General features: G+C 39.1%; 1 protein-coding gene across 5 annotated transcripts in view; it reads right to left on the bottom strand.

The window, feature by feature from the left end:
- Positions 1–26,039, bottom strand: part of WDR11 (WD repeat domain 11) — a 52,013-nt gene extending 25,974 nt beyond the window's left edge. The window contains exons 1-11 of one of the 5 annotated variants that reach the window (XR_012662807.1): positions 25,803–26,027; positions 24,216–24,327; positions 21,134–21,287; positions 17,369–17,542; positions 16,010–16,196; positions 13,916–14,081; positions 13,081–13,195; positions 11,956–12,151; positions 9,948–10,051; positions 8,725–8,904; positions 6,812–6,896 (exon numbers count right to left, since the gene is read on the bottom strand). Coding sequence is in view for 4 of the 5 variants with exons in the window: in XM_075107386.1 (XP_074963487.1) it covers positions 6,812–6,896; positions 8,725–8,904; positions 9,948–10,051; positions 11,956–12,151; positions 13,081–13,195; positions 13,916–14,081; positions 16,010–16,196; positions 17,369–17,542; positions 21,134–21,287; positions 24,216–24,327; positions 25,803–25,888 (1,559 nt within the window). In the remaining variant the exon portion in view is untranslated. Of the gene's footprint in view, positions 1–6,811; positions 6,897–8,724; positions 8,905–9,947; positions 10,052–11,955; positions 12,152–13,080; positions 13,196–13,915; positions 14,082–16,009; positions 16,197–17,368; positions 17,543–21,133; positions 21,288–24,215; positions 24,328–25,802 lie in introns of all 5 variants that reach the window. The other 4 variants (XM_075107386.1, XM_075107383.1, XM_075107384.1 and 1 more) reach the window with 4 other exon arrangements.
- Between the last annotated feature and the right edge of the window lie 577 nt (positions 26,040–26,616).

Below are 26,616 nucleotides of genomic sequence, written 5' to 3'. Positions count from 1 at the left end.
TTGCACATACAAGTTACAGCCATGTCTATCTTTGCGTTTTTAGTTCAAGCTTTAAAAAAATGGGAAGCTTTATTCCAACATCTTCAAGTAAAGTTAACAATTTAGGACCCCGTCCTTTTCCCACCAGGACCTATGAAAGTTCAACCAATAATTTCAATCAAAATTAGTGCTATTCAATTATTAATCAAAACATCACATTGACTAGAAATCTACTATTGCAATAATGTGTGACTTTACAAGCCTCTGAAGGGTCGTAAATACAGGGAGCTTTCTGAAATGGAAGAAATATGAATTCTGACGCCTTTCTAATTTTCATCTATTACTCTATTGTTTTTTCAAAAAAGCACAACACACTCGTAATATATTGCTAGTGCCAGTAATTATTCACAGACCTGAGGCATTTTCTATACTTCTTTCATCAGCTCAGATTTAACAGGACAAGTCCTTTTTCTTTGCTTCCAGCTGGCCATCTGTCAATACCAATAAAAATCTACAGAAACCCAAGACACCCATAATCAAAAGGAAACCTTAGCTAAGCTAACTGCTTGCACCTTAAACAATATAATTCTTATTATTGTCACACATGTAAATTGAGAATCTGAAGACAGTGCTTCAAGTTTTAATGAAGTAAACAAATAATGCCTTCCCAACAGAAATATCTCCATTTGCAAAGTTTCCTAACAAAAGGCATCTTTGTCTAGTAGAGTTACGGGTTACATTCAGCAGTAAACTGTTCCTTAGACTGGATCCACTCTTTTAAAATATGAAGTTCAGGGATTCTATACATTCAACTTGTCTTCAGTTACTTCAGGGGTAAGATTAAGTTGTTTTGATTAATGTTTCCAATGTGAACAAATCAGAGAGTGCACTGAAGCAGATAAAAACACAAATGACTTTTCTAATTGGAATGGATTGCTGTGGCTTTATGACAAGGCAGCTGCTACTCAAAACAATTTTAACTGTTATAAGAAAAGGCGAAAGGTAAAATTGAAAATAAACCCATATCTTAAAGAAAACTCTATTAAAATCTCAATCATAGTATCAGAAAATACTCTCAGCCTCTAATTTTATTATTTAAAAAGAATTTTCCTTGTACGTCAGAAATATTTGTATGGTCTACATGTCCAAAAGTGACATCAGCAATGGAAGAAGCTTTTACTTTTTAAGAGGAGGAAGGTTAAGAAAAAGAAATTACAATTAAGTGCTGAACATAGTACATCTGAGATAGTTGTAAATCCTGTAATGGAGACTTCAGAATTCAATTCTGAATACACAGGACTTCATCGCAACACTGCTTACATTTGTCAGGGAACGTGTATTTACAAATGCACAGAAATATATCTGGCACACCAACACCTTTATGGCAGAAATGGTTGGGTTTTTTCATCCATCTTTCTCTATGTGAGGAAAGTTTTTTTAAGGAGCTGATGAATGTTTGCAAAGCAGTCTCCCAAAGGGGAGTCAGCTTAAATTCAATGCTAGAACTTGAATGTAATGCAGTAATTTCCAAGTTTTGCCTGCAGGCCATATGCACTCTTATTATGGTCAGTGAGATTTTAATTTTTAAAATTAAAGCTGGTGCAACCTTGAACTTACATACAGAATGCAAACAGAATCATACAGCAAACTTACTGAGGGTGCACTCGATCCCCTCATCCAGATCACTGATGAAAGGTATTAAGCAAGACTGGCCCCAACACTGAGCCCTGGGGAACACCACTTGTGACTGGCCGCCAACTGGATTTAACCCCATTCACCACAACTCTCTGGGATCGGCCACCCAGCCAGTGTTTTACCCAGCAAAGCCTATGCCCATCCAAGCCATGAGCAGCCAGTTTCTCCAGGAGAATGCTGTGGGAAACAGTATCAAAAGCTTTACTAAAGCCTCGGTAGACAACATCCACAGCCTGTCCCTCATCCACTAAGCAGGTCATCTTGTCATAGAAGGAGATCAGGTCAGTTAAGCAGGACCTGCCTTTCATGAACCCAGGCTGACTGGCCTGATCACTTGGTTATCCTGTACATGCCACATGATGACACTCAGGATGATCTGCTCCATAACCTTCCCTAGCACTGAGGTCAAACTGACAGGCCTGTAGCTCCCCAGATTCTCCCTTCCAGCCCTTCGTGTAGATGGGTGTCACATTTCACAGAATCACAGAATGGTGGGGGTTGGAAGGGACCTCTGGAGATCATCCTGTCCAACCGCCTGCTTGAGCAGGCACACCCAGAGCAGGGGGCACAGGACCATGTCCAGGCAGGTTTCAATGTCTCAAGGGAAGGGACGCCACAGCCTCTCTGAGCAGCCTGTGCCACTGCTCTGGTATCCACATTTGCTAACCTCCTCTCAACTGGGACCTCCCCAGTTAGCCAGGACTGCTGATAAATGATGGAAAGGGGCTTGGTGAGCACTTTCACCAGCTCCATCAGTACCCTTGGGTGGATGCCATATGGTCCCATAGACCTGTGTGTGTCTTGGTGCTGTAGCAGGTCACTAACCATTTCCCCTTGGATTAGGGGGGCTTCATTTCACTCCCCATCCCTGTCATCCCTTCCAGCTCAGGGCACTGGGTACCCTGAGAACAACTGGTCTTACTATTAAAGACTGAGGCAAAGAAGGCATTAAGTACCTCAGCCTTTTCCTCAGCCTTTGTCACTATGTTTCCCCCCACATCCCACAAAGGATGGAGATTCTCCTTAGCCCTCCTTTTGTTGCTAATGTATTTATATAAACATTTTTTCCTTGTCTTTTACAGCAGTATCCTGATTAAGTTCTAGCTGGGCTTTGGCCCTTCTAATATTCTCCCTGCATAACCTCATGACATCCTTGTAGTCCTCCTGAGTGGCCTGCCCCTTCTTCCAAAGGTCATAAACTCTCCTTTTTTTCCTGAGTTCCAGCCAAAGTGCTCTGTTCAGCCAGGCCAGTCTTATTTCCTGCTGGCTCATCTTTTGGCACATGGGGACAGCCTGCTCTTGTGCCTTTAAGATTTCCTCCTTGAGCAATGTCCAGCCTTCCTGGACTCCTCTGCCCTTCAGGGCTGCCTCCCAGGGGACTCTGTCGATCAGTCCCCTAAACAGGCCAAAGTGCCCTCTGGATGTACAAGGTGGCTGTTCTGCTGATCCCGCTCCTTACTTCTCTGAGAATTGAAAAATTTTATTTCATGATGGCTACGCCCAGGATGGCCTCCAGCCATCACATCACCCACAAGTCCTTCTCTGTTCAACTCTGAGCAACAGGTCCAGCGGGGCACCTTCCCTAGTTGGCTCACTCACCAGCTCTGTCAGGAAGTTCTCTTCCACACACTCCAGAAACCTCCTAGACTGTTTCCTCTCTGCTGTGTTGTATTTCCAGTGGACACCCAGTAGATTGAAGTCCCCCATGAGGACAAGGGCTAGCAATCATGAAGCTTCTTCCAGCTCCTTGTCAAATACATCTGCGTCTTCATCCTGGTTGGGTGGTGTGTACCAGACTCCCACCATGATATCTGCCTTGTTGGCCTTCCCCCTGATTCTTACCCAAAAACACTCAACCCTATCATCACCATCATTAAGCTCTAGGCAATCAAAACACTCCCTAACATACAGGGCTACCCCACCACCTCTCCTGCCTTGCCTATCCCTTCCAAAGATTTTATAGCCATCCACTGCAGCAATCCAGTTAAGCAAGTCATCCCACCTTGTTTCCACAATGGCAACTATATCATAGTTTTCCTGCTGTACAATGGCTTCCAGATCCTCCTGTTTATTGCCCATGCTGCATGCATTTGTGCAGAGACACTTCAGCTGGGCTGTCATCCATGTCACCTTCTTAGAGGAACAACCCGTTATTCCTTTGAGGTTTCTCCCTCTTCGCGGCTCTTACCTCAGGAGCCCCTAGCTCATTTCTATACAACTTCAACTGTGCTCCAGTGAGCCCAGAGCATCTCAGAGACACAGGCTGAGAGTGCCCTCGCTAGCACCCCGTCCCTCTAACCTTGGCGCGTTCCCTCACCTTGCCTTGGGCAAGCCTGATATTAACTCACTCCCCCTTCAAGTCTAGTTTAAAGCTCTGTCAATGAGCCCTCCAAACTCATGAGCAAAGACCCCCTTTCCCCTTTTGGAAAGGTGAAGCCCATCAGACACCAGTAAGCCTGGCGCTGTGTAGGCCATCCCATTATCAAAAAAAAAAAGCCAAAATTGTGGTGATGACACCAGCCAGAGAGCCATGCGTTAATAAACTGGGCGCATTTGTTCCTTCCAATGTCGCTGCCCGCAACTGGAAGGAGAGAGAAGGAAATAACCTGTGCTCCTGAGTCCCTTACTAGCCGTGCAAGTTGCCCAACTTGCTCAGCTTCAGTGAAAAAGAATGCGCAGCACTACTCTAGTCATAGTTACCTATCTATCAGAATAAGCAAAATCAGCAGTGAGAGGCATTGCAAAAGCACCACTTTCACTGAACTAGAAGCTACATTACAGGCATTTTGTTTACATGTCTCAAATATATTCTCCTCTGCATTGAAGACGCATTATCATCTCCTATCTTACCACAATAGCTTAGATTGCTCCACTTAAAAGACAGAACAGGTATCAGATTTAGTAATTTCATGATTCTTCTAATTCTTCATAGTAATAAGAATTAATTGCATTTCTCTATATCTTGAAGGAAGAAAGACTGACCTCCTGCTCACAGCTTCTTTCAGCCAGCACACATGCTATAGTGTCCCTCTGTTCTTGCCCCTCAATTATGCTCCCAGCAGTAGCCTGACTGACTTTTCCTCTCTGTGCTCTGAAGCATTTCTGCTGCTTCTTGCCTCGGTCTCTTAATAAAAACCAAATTAAACTCAAAGGAAAAGTATTTACTCACATAAAGAAACAGCAAAGTAATAATCACAGACAAAATGAATATTCAAGGTTACTCACAAGTATGAACTATCTTAAATGGAGGACAGAAAAACAATTCATCCTACTCCTAATCACAATACAGAACTGCAAAGGTTAAAAATAATTTTTAAAAAATCATATGTATGTACTACATATGTAGCTTCTTAAAATGAACACCAATTTAAAAAAAAAAAAGTCAGTTGCTAGCACCTAGACAACTCAGTGGCCATTATTTTAGCACAGTTGATACGTGAAGGACAGTTGCCATTCCAGAGACCTTAGCTTTATTATTCCTAAACTTATAAGGCACCGAAAACTCTACTACCTTGAATTACAAGTTCAGGGTATTCTGAATTACGTACTAAAATAACGGTGTTCCCTAAAGGTGTATTTTCAGTTAAAACTTAAATAGAGGCATTATCCAATCTATCTGCATTTTAGAAGTGAAGTAAGAATTCCCACTGAAAGAAAAGCTGTTGCACTCCATGAATATTAATTTAAAAAAATTACTGTGCTTTATTTTACATTGCTTAAAGCATTCCCCTGAATTTGTAAAAATTATGCAGAAAGTCACTCAGAGCATTAAGAGTGGGACTGAGGAAGTTAAAACAAATATTTAATATTTACCCAGGTAACAGCTTATGACTGAACCAAATTCACAATAATTTTAATTTAGTTCTAAAAATACCACTTGTGCAAGGACATTTCCTAGAAAGACAATGTATTCAAAAGTTGCAAAACCTCTGCAAAGTGAAAAGCCCAAACTAACAATATTTCCAAAAATACATGAAGCCTAAATAAAAGATAAATATATTTTTTTTCAAAAGCGTATTTCCTCATGCCTCCCCAGCTTCACTTTTTTGTGTCTTTAATCTGTGAAATATTAGTCGTAGTTTTAATTTTTAATTATATAATCACCTTAACAAGAAAAAAAGCAGTATTCTCTTGTGGTGCATAACAGAACATGAAATGAAAATAATTTTGTAAGTTGTTAACAGTATGAAACAAAAAATGCAAATGACTTAGAACAGAAAGGGAAATGCTATTCTTACAGTGCCTGCTAATCACACCACAAACGTAAATATACTCACCTGATTTTGGTGGTAGATTCAAAGCCGGTTTACATAATGAGTTCTTAGAGCTATCTGTTCTCAGACATGTATTTTTCTTACCTTTTTGTAGAATGAACACTAAAATGAAGACCTTACCCTGATGAAGGCTTCATGCCACAACTCCGGTACAAATTTACACTAATATTACTCCTAAAAATATGCATTTTATTTTCCATGCTTAAATCTGTCTAGAAATGTGTATCCAGCAAGCACCATCTTGAATATCTTTGCCCTTAGTTATCCAAAAAGTGATGTCATTGTGTAGACACAAACACAGAGTATGACAGCTTTAAAACTTACTCTGTTGCTTACTTAAGATGGATAAGTACTGAGTCATGTATTCTGTCTTTAAAACCTTTTAACGGTAAAATTATTTTTACTTCAGTTAGGACTAGAACTGCCTCAAAAGCAATTTCAGCTCCAAGGGGGCAAAGTAAATAAACCTTGGCATACGAAACAGAATTATTTCAAAGGACACAATCTGTGAGTCATGACATTTATATAAATAAGAAACTGTAATAAAGTTTTTTGTCCTAAAGAGACTTCCTTGTACTACAATGCACTAAAAGAAACTGGAAGTAGTTGATACACATCCTAGATCAGCAGGCACAGATAAAACTCAAATATTTAGTTCAATGTCATTTTCACTCTAATTTTGACAGTGTGTTACTGCTTATACGTAGCAAAGATACTGTTACGGTAGACTACTCAACAGGCAATTTTCTTGACTGTCATTAACAATGAAACAAGACACCCACACTTCTGGTACAACATTAGTTAGATGTTTTCGTGTTTGTCGACCAGAAGGATTGTAGTACGAATTAAAATTAAAATCTTACTTGACTTCACAGGAATGGATGCTTAACTCTTTGTGTAAGAGTCCACTTGTAAGATGAAACACCAGGACAGAGCCATTACTTGTACCTAAAAGAGTGATTTATGGGAAAAAAATGAGAGACTTGTTCTATTCTTCTCTTCCATACTTTAGTGAAAATGCACAATATACAGCTATTTCTCTTTTCTCTCTTTTCTTTTTTAAACACTTGTAAAATTGTAAAATATAAGTTATAGAAGGTATTTTGACTCCTAGTGCTTAAACCCCAAATAGTAAACCCTGCAAGGTTCTCAGCGGCCAGTGAAATCCATTTAGATCAAGACATTTTCCCGAACCTACTTGTAGAGCCTGCAGAAAATCCGTTCCTTCCTCCTGCATTTTCACAACATACCCAGTTGCAGGAGAAATGAATGTTTCTTTTTGTTTTGATTACTCAAGATGAGTAAATGCCTCATAATGAGTAAATGGGACACTTATCCACCAATAATCCCAGGGGAGAATCATGGGTAGGTTTTACCAAATCATCAAAGCAATTCTGCTTTCTCATCCTGGAAGTAATGACCTCTTTCAACTTACACATCAATAACTCAGTAGCTATTAGTTTCAGTTAGATCAAATACCTTTTGAAACACCCAAAAGTTATAATTTTCTGTTAGGCACTGGGAAGACTTACTTTTCTTTCTCTCTTTTGTTTATACTCATAACAACTTTATTAAATACAGCAATGGATATCTAAAGAGCTGTTCAGGTACCTCAAGTCTAGAATGCTGCAGACATAGCTGTAAATGCACTTTATACCTACCTATTAGTTTCCTAATTCTTTATATTCCCTCTGTTTTAACAGCTACATCTTATATAAAAATCAAAAGTTATATTTTAGTAGCATTGCATCAGGTAACGATACTTTGCCTACATTTCAGAGCAAAAACTATTGGTGGTACCTTTAGCTCAGTAATAATAGAAGTATTACAAGAACTGCACATACGTACATGTATTATTATGGCTTGTTCATTACTGGAGTAAGCTTTGTAAAGTCCTGCGTAACATTCACCTTCATGATTCCCCCCACCCAAAAACCTAAGGCTCTATAGCACAGGCAAACTTAAGAATACTAATTAAAAAAACACCAACCAAAACCTCCCAAGTCTGCTTTGCAACCAGCAGAGCCTTGACAGGGAAGCTGAGAATCAACTGGTATCTTAGATGTACCAAGAGCATGTTTGAACAACCCAAATCTGGAGGACTAATTTTACAAGCTACTACAGTCTTTGAATTACAGCATCTATGTGTCTGCTGTTCCCATCCACTGACTGCAGAGAAAGACAGCAGCCTGTGTGGATATGTTGTGAAATCCCTGATGTGGCCTGAAAGAGCATGCCAGAAAAGTCAGATTTAAATAGGACGAACTCAGAGTTAATAAATCAGGTGCTCACTTGCAACTATTGTAATATCTAGATGAGTTAACTACATTTGTAAAAAGGCAGAATAGATTAATTCAGGAAAAATAATGCGCTTTAAATATATTTTTAGGTACTTACATCATAACAAAAGTACAGTCTCTGTTAAGTCAATTTAGTTATTCTAGGAATGCAGTGCTGCCGAAGTGCCTATTTAGTGATATTTAGAATGCAGTGAGAGCAGCATGTAAAAAGCTGAGAATATCAATGGACTAATGTCATAGTAAATAAAAGATAAATACAAACTTGCTAATATATTGCAGTTTTTCAGGTAGCAATATTTAAACCCAAGGCAGTAAAAAAAAGAATCCAAAGACTACCATGGATGCAAACTAATACAAGGGTCACTACTGGTAATGAGTTACACAGGATCAAAAAAGGAATTTCTGTATTAGTAACTATATTTGTATTTAATATAGAATATTTTTAGAGCAACCAACAAACTATTCAAGATACCCACCAACAGCAAGGATTGGCTCATACTGTTTGATGTTTTTGGTTGTAAGAGGTGGGCACATGCGGATAGCAAATGGAGGCAAAGGAAGTCCTGAAAGAAGTCCAGTCAGCAGAAATTTGAGGTGCACTTCTTGCGGAAAAGAACTTTTTAACTGTTCTTCTCCAGCAATTGTCCCTCGCCCTGCTTAAAAATGAAAGCTCTTGTTGGTATTAAATTTTCATCTGAGATGCGCTACAGAGAGTTATCAGACACAGGCGTTTATAACATAAACATCACAAATAACCTAACATATATGTTAGCAACATCTGTTTAAAGAGGCATTCCTTCCTGTTGAACTCTGTATGATAAAACTCCTTGGAAGACTGCACTTCAGCTAATTTCTCCAATAGTAGCTTTCTTTCCTAACACTAAGGGGGTGGGGGTGCATGTGGGTGTGAGGGTGGGGAACAAGAGGAAGAGGGGGGAAAAAAGGTAATTTGAAGACTTATGGAGGTATAACTCCTAACCATAAAAACTGAGCAATCCACTGCTAGAAATACAGTGAATTTGCTCAGATACAACAATAAAGATGGGCACAAAGAAGATACAATTCCACTGCTGCTGTACCAGCCCGAGTGATGTCAGGTACAAAATGATAATAGCTGTGATGTCAATAACTACAGGAAATGCAGATAAGAGAAGAATCATGCCCTAAGTGCCTTATTTAAACACATGAGATAAAGCGCAAAAGAACCTCCCACAGTGGTAAGCCACTTGCACCTAACAATATATGCGACTTTTACCAAACCAAATCCAAATCTGCACCTTTACACCTCTAAGAAGCACTGGTTGCTTTTCCAATAAACATTAGTTTTAAAACACAAAGGTAATCATCTTTATGGAACATTTCTCAACACTGAAGTGTCAGTTGCTACCTAGATTTCACAAAGATGGATGTGTCAGGTAAATTGTCTTTATCCATTTAGGATTATTTTTTAAAAATGAAGGAGTTTCCCCCCCCCCCCCCGAGAAAAATGAGCTTTGAACATCGGTCCTGAACATAAAATTCTCAAAAATATTAATTTGATAATTTCTTCAGCAAACAGGAATTCTTTTCTTTCAGAATTGCTACTTAAACTGCATAGAAAATAATTCTAGCACATGTAGTTCTTAAATAAGCAAAGATGTAAAATGATTCAAAAATCCTAGAAATGAGCACCAGTAATATTAGTGAAAGAAATTCTTACCAATCATGTTGTCTAATGAGAGGTCTGGAAGCTTATTTTGGAATGCTCCTACAGGAATTCCACAAAATGAGACTGGGGAATACAAAGGTGATGCGCTTGAGCTGCTGTAAAAGAAATGAAAACAAGTTCCGAATACAAACTGGATCACCTCTTGCCTTAGGTCCTCGATTTTGTTTCTTCCCCAGGTTGATCTTTCAGTATTCCTACCACTTACTAGTTGCAGAGTATTTTGAGAAGATTATACCCAATATCAACTTCCATGAACAACTCTACCAGGAGATAACGCGCACAAAAATGTACAAAATAAAAATAACTTTCATCTTCCTCACTGCACTATTTACAAGTAACAGAAAAAAAACCCCAGATGCATCCCTTGTTCTGAAGTGTACCTAAGCACTGAATGGAAGCTTTCAAATATATTGTGTATTAATATATAGAACTTTGTTAAAAAATACAGCTAAGGAACAATTATAAATATTTCGACATTTAAGAACAGAATCCCAAAGTTGGAGAACGGTTTCTGTTAAACTATGTAAACTATTTATACAGGTTCCAGATGATTAAACCCATAAATGAAGCAATGCTTTTCACCTAAACATATGAATCACAATTGCTTTTGCATATACAAAGCTACAGCAGAAAATTACAGTATCACCTATGTTTACAGTCTTGTGAGATATCTGTGCATCAGGATTTTGTGTTATTTTTTCCCCAATGACTGTGACTGGGTTCCAGTGTGATCTCCATCTAAAAGGAACTCAAACAGCCCCTGCAGCCTTGGCAATCAGATCTTGCTGGGCTGAGGACAGGTCTAGGTTCATAAGCAAAGACCAAAGGCTACTGACTGCACCCAGCAGTATGCAAAAAATACAGTTTAAGGCATGTACAAAGCCTTTTTCTGTAAAACCTCACTTTAACAGACTTTGAGTTCAAATTTTAATTAAGACCATCAAATCCAGCAGGATCAAGAGCTAAGGAAGGAAGACTCCTTCAAAATCCATTAAAGACTCTGTGCCAACTAGAAATATGCTTTACTTTTCAGTACAATCCAACCATACCCAGAATCCTTTGGGCTCAGTGGTTCTTATATAATTGTTATTATTACATTTTTTTTCTCATTATATAATCATGATGAAAATCAATATTTTAGAAATGAGCCTAAGAATCCAAGAAGTAAAACCCAGCAACATATGGATTTTAAACAGCTCTCTTGGATATGCATCACAAAGAATCCATCTAACAGTATGTTTGAGAACACCAAGAATAAAAACATTAAATCATTGGTGAACAACAAAAGTATCTATGTTGGAAATGTGGTACTTCTGACATTTAAAAGTGTACTAAGAATTCTGTTTTTCTTTTATGTCAGTAAGTTATTTATTTTATTCAATAGTACTTTAAAGGTTTATTGCAGCAGAGTGACCTTAACGCACGGAACGTTTGAAGAACTATACCACTTCATATAGTATTTTTAGAGACTGATCAAAATCTAAAACTCTAAAGGCTTTGTATATAAAAATATTGTTTATATCACTGTACTCCAGCCACCTGCTGTGCAGCCTTATATTGGCCTGTGTCAAATTCACACCAATCTAGCATAAAACATTTACCCTACTAAATATGTAGTCCTTTCCAGACTCATTTCGCAGACTTTTATGTGACTGAAAGCGAGGGATTCATTCCTGAAGAAAACCAAATGAGAAGAAAATGTTCCCCCAAAATGTGAATATTTATTCCTATCTTTTGTTTCCTTATCCCAAGCACTTAGTATGGAATTATTTTTTAAATAGAGTAAATAAAGTTCTTTCACTTCCCCAAAGCAAGAGAACTAATTTATCTGGATGATTCCTTTTGTCCCTCTCCCTTTCATTCATACACATGTGCAGCATGTGTCACACTACCAAATGCACAAGGACATCACTGTTGCTTTTAGAATTTAATGAAATACCACATGCCACTTGTAAATTGAACTGAAGGAAGCTTTGATAAAAGAAATAAATCCCATTACCTGTTACGCACATTTCTGCCAGAAATACTGGATTTTAACTCCCAGATCATTACTCTGCCATCACTGACTATAAGAGCTGCAGAATTCTCATTCACTGGGCAACACACCATACTGAAGGGTCGAACCGTTTTTGTTACCCTGATTGCATCACACTGACTTCTTAAATCATAAATCAGCTCCTGAACTGGGTCTGGATCTGTAACATCAATGTCCCATAGAGGACAAACAATTAGAATGTAAAACATACGATGCTATCAATCAACAGAGGTATCAACAGAACGACAGAGCTCTGATTGAAATCCACATGCTTCCTGTGCAACAGTTAGGAAGAATAATCAAAGACTACACACTGTTGATCTTGCCGTACATAACACAGCTTTCAAAAATTCTCCAAGAATCTTATTCCACAGCAATCTTGCAAAATCTAAAAAATTACTGTTTCATATCTGGGCAGAAATTACATCTACTCTCCACAATCCGAAACTCATTTGGTTTATTGGTAAACCTGGAAGCAAGTAATGTAGCTCCCTATAAATTATCGAACTGCCAAAACCAAAACAAACAAAACAAATTCTAACCTAAAACCAACTTATTTACATTTATAGAACTATGTTTTCCCTTCTTTTTTCCAGTCTTCATTACATTTTAAAAGGCCATTCTTAATAACATTTCATAAGAGACAGTTATAATAATTTAGATTTTAATCTAAATTTAAGCCTATGTCTAAGTTCTGAAATAAATTCTCCCAGCTGACCAAATAACTTCCAAAACCTTGCCTTTGCCTGAAAAATGTTTTTTCTTAAAGATAGAAAGAACAAAGTAATCATCTTTTATCTAAAACTTTGTTGTATATGTGACTGTTAAGCCATTTCACAATTAAAGTATTATTTAGTAATAAAAGGATTTTCAGGATATTAGTATCTTATTTTGCACTACATTTCAGGGAAGTCAAAAACAATTTTGGGAGAATGCAGCATCAATTTGAATTTAATGTAGAAGAAAAAAACCTACTAGAAGGGCTGTAATTCACCATCCTGTATGAGGCATGATGGTTAGTATTGTTGTTGAAGTATTAATTAAAATGACTCAAAGTTAATTTCTGGACATTTTTGACACAAAACTTACCTAGGTCTTCATTTGGAGTTCCAGTTATACTGCAGTTAGATCTGCGAACTCTTAAAGTTATACAACCATTTTCATGTAGGCAAAATAACCCATCACGCTGAAAACAAGGAATTACCTAGGTAAAGCAATACCACATTATCAAAACTTTATCCTTTGCACACTTGCAAATGATCATTCAATTCCTGATGTAGAGTCAAGTCACTAAAAATGTTACCATTAATGCAACACTTCAATGAATTTCTTTAGTTACAGTACTTGTGAGCAAGGAAGCCAATTAATTTGACAAATTTGTTGAAACATTTTAATTGAATTGTTTGCTGGTTTGGGGTGGGTTTGCTTTTTTTTTCCTTAACACTAACGTACTCATATATATTCTTTTTAGCTATCACTTTAAAAAAATACAAAAAAAACCAAAACCAAACCAAAACAAACAAACAAAAAAACAAAACCAAAAAACCTAAAAACCTTTCTCTTTTGGTATCAGAATTCATGATTCCAAGAGAATAAAGATGTCTCAGAAAGACCTCAGACTAGACACAGCTGTCTAATTAAACAAAGGCACATGCTCAGAGAACTAGCATTGACTTGTGTATAAGCAGCTTAACCACCAGAGAACGAAAGGTCCTTTTCCCACAGCACTGTTTCCATACAGTGGTTTTGCTGCAGAGTTCAGAAAACTAAACAACGCCTGGCTCAGAAGGCATCTTTCCCCCTGGTGAGCTAGCTTCTTTTCACCCTCTGGGACTAATCAAAACACAACTATCAGTGGGTCATGAACTTACATATGACCTTAATAAACTATTACAAAGTTAGAAACCAATCAAATTTTCATTACCTGTATGAAAGGCACACCTGTTCTTTCAATTGCAATCACACCCACTGTCTGATTCACTTCCAAGTCAAGAATTAAAATTTCTCTGGGATACAATAGCAGCATGTAATTTCTTTTGGAAGGCAAATATGACAACTGAAGACAGTCATTGAGCGTTACTGATTCAGCACTGTAATACATCAGATACAGACTTCAATCAAGTTCAGTAGCAACAAATACTTCAAATGCAAAATAAAATTAACAGTATAAGTTTTTCTGTGGCTGCATTTTTCCAAGTATTCCCTGTTTTGATCACTAGGGAACTGCAGATTTCCATTTAATTGATACAGTCATGCAAAGCATCATTGACCTTCAAAAGACACACACTCTGTTGACTTTTGCCTAAATAAGATTATAGAGTAATTTTTAGAATAATCTGTAATTCAAATGGAACCACTGTAATTCTTGAACATCTCAAATACAAAGCTATTCAATTACGAACAGATCTGGCTGCTATGACATTTACTGATATTCATGGGAAATTACCCTTTAGCATACTGCTTGCTTCAGTTTTTATGATTATGCATATTGCTTTATTTTGCAATGAACAGAACTAGCCTATCTAGAATGCAAGTCTTCAAACTCAGAAAGTAGCAAAGAGCAGGAATGCTTGTCATTTTGTTGACTGTTAACAGGAGACAGGCTGCAAGGTAAAGAGGTTCATTAGGTACACGCAATCCAATGCCTGTATGTAAGTCACATTGAAGAAAATCGTCCTCAAATTGTGTTCAGGTCTGAAGGTCGCTTAACTGATTTAATGTATCATCCCTTGGAGGGCTTTTCTTTGGTTTTAATATCCTCATTCTACCACACACTAAACTCCCTTACACTCTTCTTGCATCTCATTCCTTGCTTCAGGAGTATTACTCACCTTTTCTCTGCAATCAATCGCTTTCCTGACAATCTCCTGCCCCTCTTTCCTCAAAGTTTCCCTAAACTATAATAAAATCAGACAAACCATTGCTGCTACAATTTTTCTTCCCCTATTCCCATTCTAGTCTTTTTGGGTGTTCCAGAAGGAAAAGGAAGGAGAAAAGAGAAGACTATCATACGCTTAGCAATATTCCTACACAACTTAAAATGCAATCAGGAGAATACAGAAAAATGGTATCTTTGCTGATTTGCTGTTATTACAAAGCATACATAAGGCTGCAGCAGCATATGTACTGTCTCAGTATTTGCAAATCAGGTGTTCTGTCCAATGCATCATAAATTAGGCACTACAGAACAAAATGACAAGATCATGATTAACTTCATATAAAAATAAAAATCACCATTTCTTAAATGATTACCAGAGGAAGTCTCATCAAGTCTTCTCCCCAGTTTGTACGTTAAACACCGCATTAAAACAGAGTATAAATTTCACATCTGCACTAAATTTTGGTGTCAAATGTAACTGATAATACAGTCTGATTAGTTTGTTCTCTAGTTCACTACACACTCAAGAAGTACTTTTATTACTCAAACAGAAAATACAAAAAGAAAAAAAGAATTACACCACAGAAGTGGCCTAGAGAATTTCTAACAAAAAAAAATTCAAAATGCAACAACTTTAGTTTTAAAAGGTCAGAAAACAGACAAATATATAAATTCTAGTTTTATTTAAACACTATTAACTTAAAAAACAGCTCCTACTGCAGTATCATGTACAAGATCAGAATGACAACTCCTCTTGGGTATCAGTACTTACAGAATTTTTATTCTCTTATTATATCCCTTCTCCTTCCACAATTTAATTACATTAGCCCGTTTTCATATTTTTTTCCCTAAGAAAGATGTTTCTGTATTTACACCTGCATGAAAATCTGTTAGCGAAGGGAGAATATTATGTCATTTATGTATGTAAAACATGCTGGGATGATATGGCTGGTTTTACGAACAGAACTGGACAAGTGACTGTCAATGTTATATCCTTTACACATAGGACTTCCAGCCATCTGCCTACCCCAATGAATTTTCTTTTTTAAAACTAATTATCTTAATGACTTGAACCTAATCATACCTATAAAATATACAGGTATACAAAACATTATCTGAGAAGAAATATTCACAACCTACCTTGGTTTTTCATTACTGATTAAGATTTTTACTTTATCAAGGGCCTTTTTGGCCCCCGTAGCAGCACCCAGCTTGTTGTGAGAGGGACTGGAATGGGGACTAGTGATGTAAACTTTCTTCCCTGAGCTGGCAGGAGCTTTGGAAGGAGAGAAGTCGGAGATGAACACTATTCCTTCACTGGTGAGCACTGCAACAAGAAAAACAATTTTTATTAAAGCAAAATACAATTTGCAGCTTGATTGTGGTGTTCCAATTTAATAAAATTTTGGTGGGAGGAAATGCTGGTAACTTTAATACTACTGTGTTAGGGAGAAAACTCAAAATTCTAAACAGGCACTTTCAACCAAAAATGCTGCAGATAGTCCATTACACTTAATTATATCCACAAAACCATTTTTTTTTTCAAAATTAAGTCTATACTAAAAAAATACTGTGGGCATTACTGGCAGAAACCACAGTTATTCTCTCTCACCAACTATTTTTCTTTAAGCTTCACAATGCAAATAGAAGGCAGGGTTGCCCACATCATCTATATCACCATTTTTTGTTCTCATGCAGAGCATGGCTCACAGAGTCATTAAGTTGCATTATTTATGTTGCAGCATAAAGATTTAGTGAAGCTGTAAAGATATAGCTAAGATTTTGCTACATGTTTATACAATAAAAAAATTATTTTCTGGGGTTGAATGGCATGGCAGATTAAACAAAAAAAAAAAAAAAAGAAAAAAAGACAACCACAAAGCCTGGAAACTGCACTGTCTCATTACAGATCAGGAGTAATCAAGATAAATTGAGGAATAAAACAGTGACTCTCTTATTTCTCGTAGGTTCTTTCTGCTAAAATGTCAATAAATCTGCACTACATCCCCCTTGACATTTGAATTGCTTCTGAAACAGATGCTCACATGCTATTCCTTTAAAAAAAAAAATCCTTTCTGTTGAAAATACCATTTATTCTTGGTCTCCTCATCTCACTGGATTCTCCCTCAGCATCCATCCTTTTATAGCTTTTTATGTCAGTTTAACAGGGCTCTCTACACTTGGCTTCCTCCAGCTCCTTATCTACACACTTTCCACCTTCTTTATTAAGTTTCAAACATTTATTTTCAGATCTCTAACTTCTCTACTCATGACTACTTTTCCCATCTCCTCACACAATGCCATCTTATTTCTACTTCCTATCTTATTTTAGAAGATTCCACAATGACCAAAGACTCCCGCCTTTGTTTTGAGACTTCTTGACATTAATGATATTATTCTCTACAACCCATTACTTCAATCTCAATATTACCATTTTAGTTTAACATTTTTCCTGGTCACCCATATTCAAATCACACAATTTTATACATGGAAACTTACAAGCTAAGTGTGATGGATCAAAGGGGTCAAATGAAAAAGACAGAATATTTTCAGCATAACTTTTCTTCCAAAGTTTGGTGCCTGTGTCTGCATTCCACAGTACGATATAGTTAGGTGGATGAACAGCAAGCAGTAAATCTCTAGAAGCATCTTGATTCCACAACCACTGCATGTCTGTCAAAAGAAAAGGAACAAGACAGTGAAAATTTTTAATAAGTTTGTTCTATATTAAGAATATTTTTCTTCTGTAATACCTTGTCTTTAAAGAAATGAATAGTGACATGTTAGTAACAAGATGTTTCTATTTCACAGTTCCAAAAAATAATTTCCTTTTACAGCCTGAATTTGTGTTTTTAACAAGCAGCCATACACTGGGTTACACATGTCCACACACATGAGCACAACCCACATCCAATCTGAAGAAGTCAGACCTTTCCATGCAGTGGACTCCTACGTGAAACAACATACTGCACTGTACAGAACCACTGTAGAGTCAAAATGAAAAGAACCATACAACACCCCAATTAATACTTGGGATGCCACCATGAACCATACACCATCCCAAATTAATATTTGAGATTATATCAGTACTGGACCTGGAAACAAATGTCTTCTCCACATGAAATGCTTTTTAGAAGACAGTTCAAGAGTAAAATGAAACTGACTGTAACACCCAATCAAGAATACAAGCACAGTACTTAAATGCTAAGGTCAGTCTGAAAAAGTATGGCAACCAATCATCACAGCTGGGCACCATTTAACCATTCAAGACAAACAGACGCAAGAGTATGTTTTCTGGCAATAAGAACAGAGAGCTACTGCAGCTATCAGAAAAGAGCTCTATTAGAGCAACCTACATGCCTTATGGGGCAGCGTTTTAGACAATAAAATGCATCAGGCAGGAAATGGATGAAGTCCCCCAGTCCAGCTGCTACCGCTCACGGCATGACCTCACCAAGTCACAGCCTCTCTACAGTGTGTTCATATATATTAAGTTGTCAAAAAAAAAAACTTACTTCCTCAGCCATTCTTCTGTTTTAGCAATTCAGCTTTTTCAGAGCTGGTAAGTGCTTCTCACTGGGTTTCAGATGCAAAAAAATGCAGCCCTGTGTCCTAATCAGTTACACTGTAAGTTAACAAATGGTTAACTCCTCCCCAGGTGAATGCAGAGTTTGGATCAAATAAAGTGCTTTACACTGAAGCACCACTTCTCACTGAAACAGTGAGGCTCCAGCTGTTATCCTACAAAGCTCTTGCAGATAACACCCAGAGAAGCAGCAGATTACTCTGGTGCTCAATCTCTGTAGTTGCACCATTTTCTACAGGCTTATAAAAAACAGCCAGAGGCCTCCAAAACAGATGGAATGGAAAAGAAACCTCTTTTGTTAGAGGTTATTGCTGAATCAAAACATGGACTGAGGACAGAACAGAATTATAATGTTGTTGTTTATTGACTTCTTTTCTTGCTCAGCAGATTGGAAAGCCTTCGTTGGGTCTGAAACCTGGAGAAATCTTCAAACGGCATGGTCAAAAGTCCTCCAAACATTCGGTGAATTGGTAGGAGTAAATAAAACACAATTTATAACACACAGACACAAAAGAAATAAAGCTAATAAAATTAACTGCAGTCAACAGAATAAATTTTCAGTGTCCCACTATCAGACTTACAATATTGTATCTACTTTCACAGGACTTATAAAAACAGAATAATGACAAAACCCAAATAACCTAATTTCTTAAGTGGGCTTTCATAGAATTCAAAAGAAAAAACAGGTAAAAACAAGCCTCATTACAAGTTTTTAAAATAGTCCAAATAAACTATAAATTAGTCTTAGAAACTCATTATGGTAGTTTCTCATGGGTGAAAAAGAAAAGTGTGTTCTAAATTTTACTTCAGAAATAATTTGTAGAAATATTGCTAGTGTGGACAGCAGTAGCAATAAACAGAAATCCAGAACATGCAGCAGAGCATGTAGATGCTGCTGTACTTGCAGATTTCTCCCTCCCAGCTAATTCTGAAAGAGCCAGCCCGATGCTGGAAGCTGTCCCTTCGCAGCAGCAGCACAGGTACTGGAAGAGGACCAGTCACAGTAGCGCAGCCACAAAGCTAACCAGATTCCAGTGCTCCAGCCAGCTCCTGGTCAGCTCTATTAGGAGTGGTTACAATAGACAGAAACGTGCCTACCTCAAGTAATTAGAACAAAAACCCCTAAGTTTTATAATAGCAGGAGAGTACTGCTATCAACTACAAACTGCACCAATTAAAGCAATAATAAAAATGATATTAAGTGTGTGATGCAACAAGGAATGAAGTCTAGATCTTTTGATTCCCTTTTCTGAGCTCTAACCACTCCCTTAACTTTTTCACTGATGAAGTGCAAGATGCTAACTAATGGAAGAGAGCATTTGAGGGATGACACCTTACTAACAGATGAGCACAAAAAGAAGTAAGACACTTCCCTTATTCCTTTCCAATGTATTCTCTTAATTGTTTTATACCTGCCCAGTGGCTACATTTTCTGTTCTCTATCCTTCATCAGACCAATTAAGATAGTACTGACCTCTATGCCAGGCTTCTAGACATTTCTGCCTCTAGCACAAGCGAACATAAACCTTCTATAGCTTACAACATCATAAATACATGGCTCCTTTCTCCAGGCTTGTTTGTTTGGGGTTTTTTGTGGGATTTTGATTGGTTGGTTGGTTTTGCTTGTTTTTATTTCCCCCAGAGACTTGTGCAATCCCTGAAAGAGATCAAGATTATTTTTTTTTCTGGTAATGGGACAAAGAATCTTCAAACATCCAGCTGCCCAGAACTGTTCGCATAGGGTTTATTGGGTATTTTTCAGGCCTTCCCAGATGCACATAGAACTGAATCAAAAGTAGCAAATGCCACTGCTAAACTGTCTTCTCAAATGAAAGCCAAAAGCAGTTATTTATACTATCTCAAAATTTCCTTTCTCTTGACTTTTTATGTTAATCCTTACCATTTATGTCCACTTAATTACACTTGAAACCTAATTCAGATGTGGCATACTCAGTTTCAAGAATTCCTATGGCTAACTCCAACTATATGCCAAACCTTATTTACAATGGTCTTCTGTGCTAAACTTTACACAATATTTTGTCCTCTCCCCATTTCACTCTTCACATCTTAACACTGCTAGCAATGCATAAAAATATAATATAAAACATAATGCATAGAAAAGCGTCCCTGGACCTATGAATCAGAACTGCATAGGTGCTCAAAAACCCTTCTCTCTCATTACACTGCAATGTACATTAGCATGCTAGTACGTTTGATCAGAAGTAGCTATATAATGAACTATCTAAATAATTGTCAAAGCATATGTGCACAACAAAAAACTCTTAACTGACAGCAATGTAATGTTGTTTTAAGTACCACCACTATAGATGACATTAACATTCAGGTGCAATGCAAATTCCACTACATCCTGAATTCAAATGCAGGAAGATGTACTTGACACTGAAAATATTATTTCAATAACGTTAATAAAAATAGATTGTAGTGTTTTTTCAGAAGATCTTGGAAAATATTACCATAATGAATTAAATCTCACAGCATTCCGCTGGGAGACAGTAAGTCTTACCTTTACACAGAAAATGAGTAGACAAACACAGAGAAGGCTAGTAATCCCAAAAGTAAAATTCAATGGCAGAATTGAGCATAGTTTGCAAAACCTAGGATTTGTACACAACACTCCATAAAATAACTTCCATACAAACATCACACACTATCATTACCTTGAATTGGTTTTGCATGTTCTTGTATTTCACAACGAGATGTTCCTGTTGCCACATCCCAAACAATTATTTTTCCAGTAACATCAGCTGAAGCTAAACGCAAAGAATATGGAGAGCCAATATTGTGATGGTAATTCTCTTTAGCCCACTTAACCTGAAGATACAGATGAAAATTGGTCAAAGAAGGCAAACATATATAAGACACCATACTTCGTATTTTTCAGATGGAAAAACAAATAATAAACAACTCAACAAAAAAGCATATGAATAGTTAACATTAATAGTGCCTGTGTAAGCATACCTTTAAGTTACCATCAGTTGTGCAAATTTCAGGTATATTGCAACTCTGCTGCATGACCCCATGGTTAGTATTTTCAAATAATATAAATCAACAATCCTTGCTCCTGAAGGTAACTAAAACAATCCATAAACACAGGCTATGTATATAAAACGTTAACTCAAATGTTTAGAAGAAACTAGATGGCAATGTTTAAGGTTATGTGGGCATCTACAAACCTATCCCCACTGATTTCCAACCAATGAAAGTTGAAAATTTATCATCCAGCTTTTACACACATCCTAAAACACGTCATTTTCCTAGACTGTCAAATTATGGTACTGGGGAGGAAGGAAGGTTAGTCTTTCAGCTATATGTGGTCTTATGCTAAGCTATTGCTGATATTTGCTTTCTTTTTGATCCTTTTCAGGACTGTTGCCACCCCTGATTTCCACATACCACTTCCTGGTTTGGGATTTCAAGCTGCATGGGCTTGCAAGTCAGCAATACTTACGAAAACTATGCAACTTGAATTCTGAAACATTCTGTCTACAAGTCTCCTGTGATTATATGGAGACAGCACTGACTCCTTCCTTATCTATTCAGTATGGACTTGTTTCGCTATCTGCTTTTAATGTGAACTCTGCTTCTGCAGAGACTGAAGATGGTAAGAGAATAAAGAAATCTTAATGCTAAGCTAACGGGAGCTTACCTACTCCAAAAACAACGCTGTAGCTAGCTAGCTGTGTGCTGTCACAGTACCTGACAGAGAAAGGGTGAGGCTAAACACAATGCTTTTTGCAGATATTGAAAGCACAGCATTTAAAAAATAGAATTATCATTAGACACCACTAACTTTGCAACGTGAATTAGGTTTATAACAGCATTCAAAGGACTGTAGCTACCGTTGTGCTACCCCTCTCAGAGCTGCAATCAGGATGCATCTCCAAAGCCTAGCTAAATAAATTAAACAGACATCACACATGCATGGCAAGCAATCTTCAAAGAGCTCTATCTATAAGCCTGAAATGTGTTTCTACCAGAATAACGAACAGTTCTTGGGAGACTGTCCTCTACGTGCAGATTTCAGTGTTGCAATTCCTGCTTCCCTGCTGTTCAAAAAAAATTACCCATAAGGGTACCTGCATGTAGCTATGTAGCTATTCAAAAATGTAATTACAGAAACCTGCAAAGCTGTTCCTTCCTCAGTTAAAAATGTATTACTTTGAAGCAAATTCCAAGTCTGGAGAGCATCACTTTCCAAGGGAGGAGGTGCCACCAAGTTATGAACAACAGAAAGATGACCTTTACACAATCATTCTCACCAGAGCTCATGAGGCTCTCTAACACTGTAAGCCCTCTTTCCTCGTTGTAGTCGCACTGCTCCAACAAGGTCCCACACGTGACCTGATCCTCTGCTGAAAGAAATTATTTTCTTACTGTATTGGTCAGTGCCTCTCTACCCTGACTTGAAACTACAGCAGCATTGGTCAGAAATAGGAACCAGAGGTGAAGGGGCTTTTTTTTCTTTTTTAATTTTCACAATCTATCTCACCTGATATAAAGAACCTTATTATCACTGTTTATTAACATATCAGAGCAGATACAAATGTAATTTCAAACCTTCCATTTTTTTGAGGGATCAAAAAATTGTTCCTGTAATTACATTTCCTTTTATGAAAGTACTCTTTCAAGTACTCTTTGTAAAGGTACAAAAAAAATCAAATATAATACACTCCATACAAAGTTATCAGTCTCCCTCATACACCATGTGAACACACAAGCAGCTAGTATGGATCATTTTTCAGTAAAGGCATGACCTATTCCAGACACAGTTATGACAGCCAAAGGCCACAAAGTATTTAAAGAAAAATAGCTAAACAGACTGCAGAAGGATTCTGAAACTATCACTTTTCTCTTCGCTTTTTAATTGCAGATAGTGGTGTGCTTTGAAATTTGACATTGGATTCCCATTGAAATGGGAAAAAAAATAGCATGCAATTTCCAGAAGGCACATTCAAACTTTTTCTTTTACTAAAAAAAACACCAAAATCCCCCTACCTAAAAATCCATTTTTCTTCAAAAATTACTGACGGCCTTCTAATATAGCATTGGAGCTAAGGACTAGCAAACATTCTACCTGCCAGCCAAACACTCCTCTAAACCCTGACAGAATCTGTCACGGTCACTGTCCACAGTCAAAGAAATGATGTATCAAAGAGATACATCCTGTTCCACACCTGACCCAAAGTCAAACTCTCTTCAATTTCAAGTTAAGGACCTTGAAAGGAAAGTACAGGTACCCTACACTACACTTAAGCTTAAATTCTAGCCAACTTTTAATCACTAAAATAGGTGTTAGGTTTTGTCTGCTATTGTTCCTTTTCTATAGGTAAGAACAGAAGTAAAAACTTAAAAGTAACTTTCCAGGCAAATGGGGCTCTGGTTACCCCCACAACAGGAAAGATCAACAGGGGCATCAACAGGTATTTTGTAATGTTCATGTGAAATTCTGTCATGTTAAGAACTTTCTTAGAAACATTTCTATGTTCTACAACACTACCAAATGTTTCTATATATTCTATACCTCTATAAAGGTATACCATCAACCTCAACTCAAATTTCAGCATGTATGGTTTCATTTAGCTGTAAAAGAGGTCATGTAAAATACGGGTATTTAACAACAGATTTTATATGAAAATAAAGTGCAATATAATGTCAAGTATTTAGAAAAATATCAGTGATTTAGAAAAATCATATATATACCAGAATCAAGTAATATACCTTAAAACATGTACATCTCACCTTGACAACACTAGCTTTATGTCTCTCCAAAACCTGTAAAGTCTGAGCAGTATTGGCATCAACTATCAGCACAAGAGAATGACATCCATATGCAATCAAACCTTGCCAGCCCCTAGAAAAGCATATATCATCATCAAACAAGCAAAAAAAAAAAAAAACCGAAAAGCACTTCACATCAAGAGTGAGGCTCTTTTTTTGTAAGGTGAATGCACGCTACTGGACACAAACATCAAATAGGTAAAAAGTATTTGATAACATGAAACTCAAAAGCATTATAAAACGACACTGCTGCACTATCTGCTGAACCATTTGCTGACCAAACCCTAAGCCACTGCAAAGCACCTCTTTGTGTTCATTCATAAAAATCCTCTTTTGTAAATTTAAGACATCACATAGGAATTCATGAAGAGGATTACCAAATTTTATATATATGAATGCAGATAAGAAATATATTTGCAGTTATATAATTAATTGCCTCTTTTTTTTTTTTTGGAGACCAAAAAAGAGCATGTGAACAATGATTACAGTAATAGTGAACACTTCCTGAGGCCTGCCCAACTTCGGGAGAGGTTAATGCAGCCACTAGTGACATTTTTAAAGTCACGGTGAACAGCAAGCAAGTGGGAACAGTCAAAGGCGAAAAATAAAGCTTCAAACTAAGAACTTCAGAGAACTGCAAGGTTCACTGCTTTGCAAGCTGACAAACATAGGCCACAGTTTTCAAAAAATCCTTGGTTCAACTATTTCGTTTTATTTTCTCTCCCTAAGATTCAGCAGTAATAATGCTTTTCAGCACAGGTGGGTGAAGTCACTGCTCAGAAAAATGCGTACAAAAAGCAATCTGTGTACTGGCTTTGTACATCAACACTCAAAAAATTACAGCAAGAGAAACCAGAAGAAGCTGCTCTGATCTCTACAATTTGTTGCACCAACGAGACCTCTGCCAAATATTACTGCCAGAAGGGACTGGCCCACGCTCTTCTCTGACCACGGCTTTGCTCTTGCCTGAGAGCTTGACAGCAGCAACCCACAGGGCTCCCTGCCAGCGCTCTGTCAGCCTCTCCAGCTAGGGATGGGGAGCGGGACGGGGATGTCAGCAGCTTGCCCAGCCCTTAGCAGAAGAGCGCTTGCCTTGGACATTGCCCATTGGCGTGCCCATTGCCAAAAAAAAAAAAGGTCCCATTTGCAAAAAAGGACCCGAGTATTTGCGGTAACGGCCCTGACCAAGGCGGCTGGTCACGACTCCCTCGCCGGAGGGCACAGCCAGCTCCCCGACGGGATCGCTACCACTGCTTTACCGCACGCACGGCAGCGGGCTGAGCCTCGGCGCCTGGACGTGCGACTGCACGAAGCCCCGGTGAACGGGCCCGCGGGCTGGCGGGGAGCGAGAGGAGGCGGAGCGGGCCGGCGGCGGGGCGCAGGGCCCACCCGCCGCCTCAACCAGGCACCGACCGGGAAGCCCAGCGGCTGGGGAGCGGCGGAGGACTCACGGGGCAGCCCGGGGGAAGACTCGGCCGCCCGCCGCCCTCCCCTGCCCTCCCCGCGTCCGGCGGCCCAGCCCCGCTCCCCCGCGGCGCGGCCCCTCACCAGTCCGCCGCCCCCCTGTTCGGCGCGCTGAGGGCTCCCGTCAGGGTCCGCGCCGGCAGCTTGATGTTCACCGTGAAGCGCTGCATGGCGAGGGAGAGGCCGGGGAGCGCCGGTCCAGGCGGGGCGGCCCCAGCCCGAGCCCGGGCAGCCGGTAGCGGAGCGGCCCGCGGCCCGACCCAGCGCCGCCGCCGCGCAGGAAGCGCCGGCTCGGCAGTGCCGGCGGTCCGTCCCGCCGGGGTCCGCCAGGGACCCGCGGCTCGGGAACGGCAGTTCCGGGGCCAGAAACGCCCGCCCCCACTGCGGCGGGCCGCGGCGGCAGCCGTGCCTCAGCGCGGTGGTTCCCGCCTTCCGCCGCCTCAGGGACCGGCCACGTCGCCGCGGGGTGCCTTCGTCTGCAGCTCACCCCGCGGTGCCTCCGGGCAACCCCAGAACAGCCGCCCGGGCTTGAGGATGTGGCTGCTGCCTCCCGGGCTTTAGATCCCACGGCTGGAAGGGAAACGCGCTGCGGGATGCCGGAGGCCCACCTGCCTCCCCTGGGCAGTACCGGGGAGACTCGGCCCTGCGGCCTGTCGGCGGCTGGGGCTCCTGAGGTCACCCCAGCACGCAAAGGGCTCCCCACCACACCTGCGGGTGCACGGATTCTGTGGGACCTGCTACTAGATCCAGTGAATTTCTTTCACCGTAGTCATTTTGCCCCCAAGTTACCTCTTAAATGGCAAAATGTGATGGGCCTCTCGAGGTAACTGCTGTGTTGCTGCACCATCCCTCAATACCAGCATAAAGCACTTGCCTTGCACCATAAACCACCAAGGCC

The sequence above is a fragment of the Phalacrocorax aristotelis genome, chromosome 12, assembly GCF_949628215.1.
Source record: "Phalacrocorax aristotelis chromosome 12, bGulAri2.1, whole genome shotgun sequence".
In the NCBI taxonomy this organism is placed as follows: Eukaryota; Metazoa; Chordata; class Aves; order Suliformes; family Phalacrocoracidae; genus Phalacrocorax; species Phalacrocorax aristotelis.
This window is presented reverse-complemented; position numbering and strand designations above follow the sequence as displayed.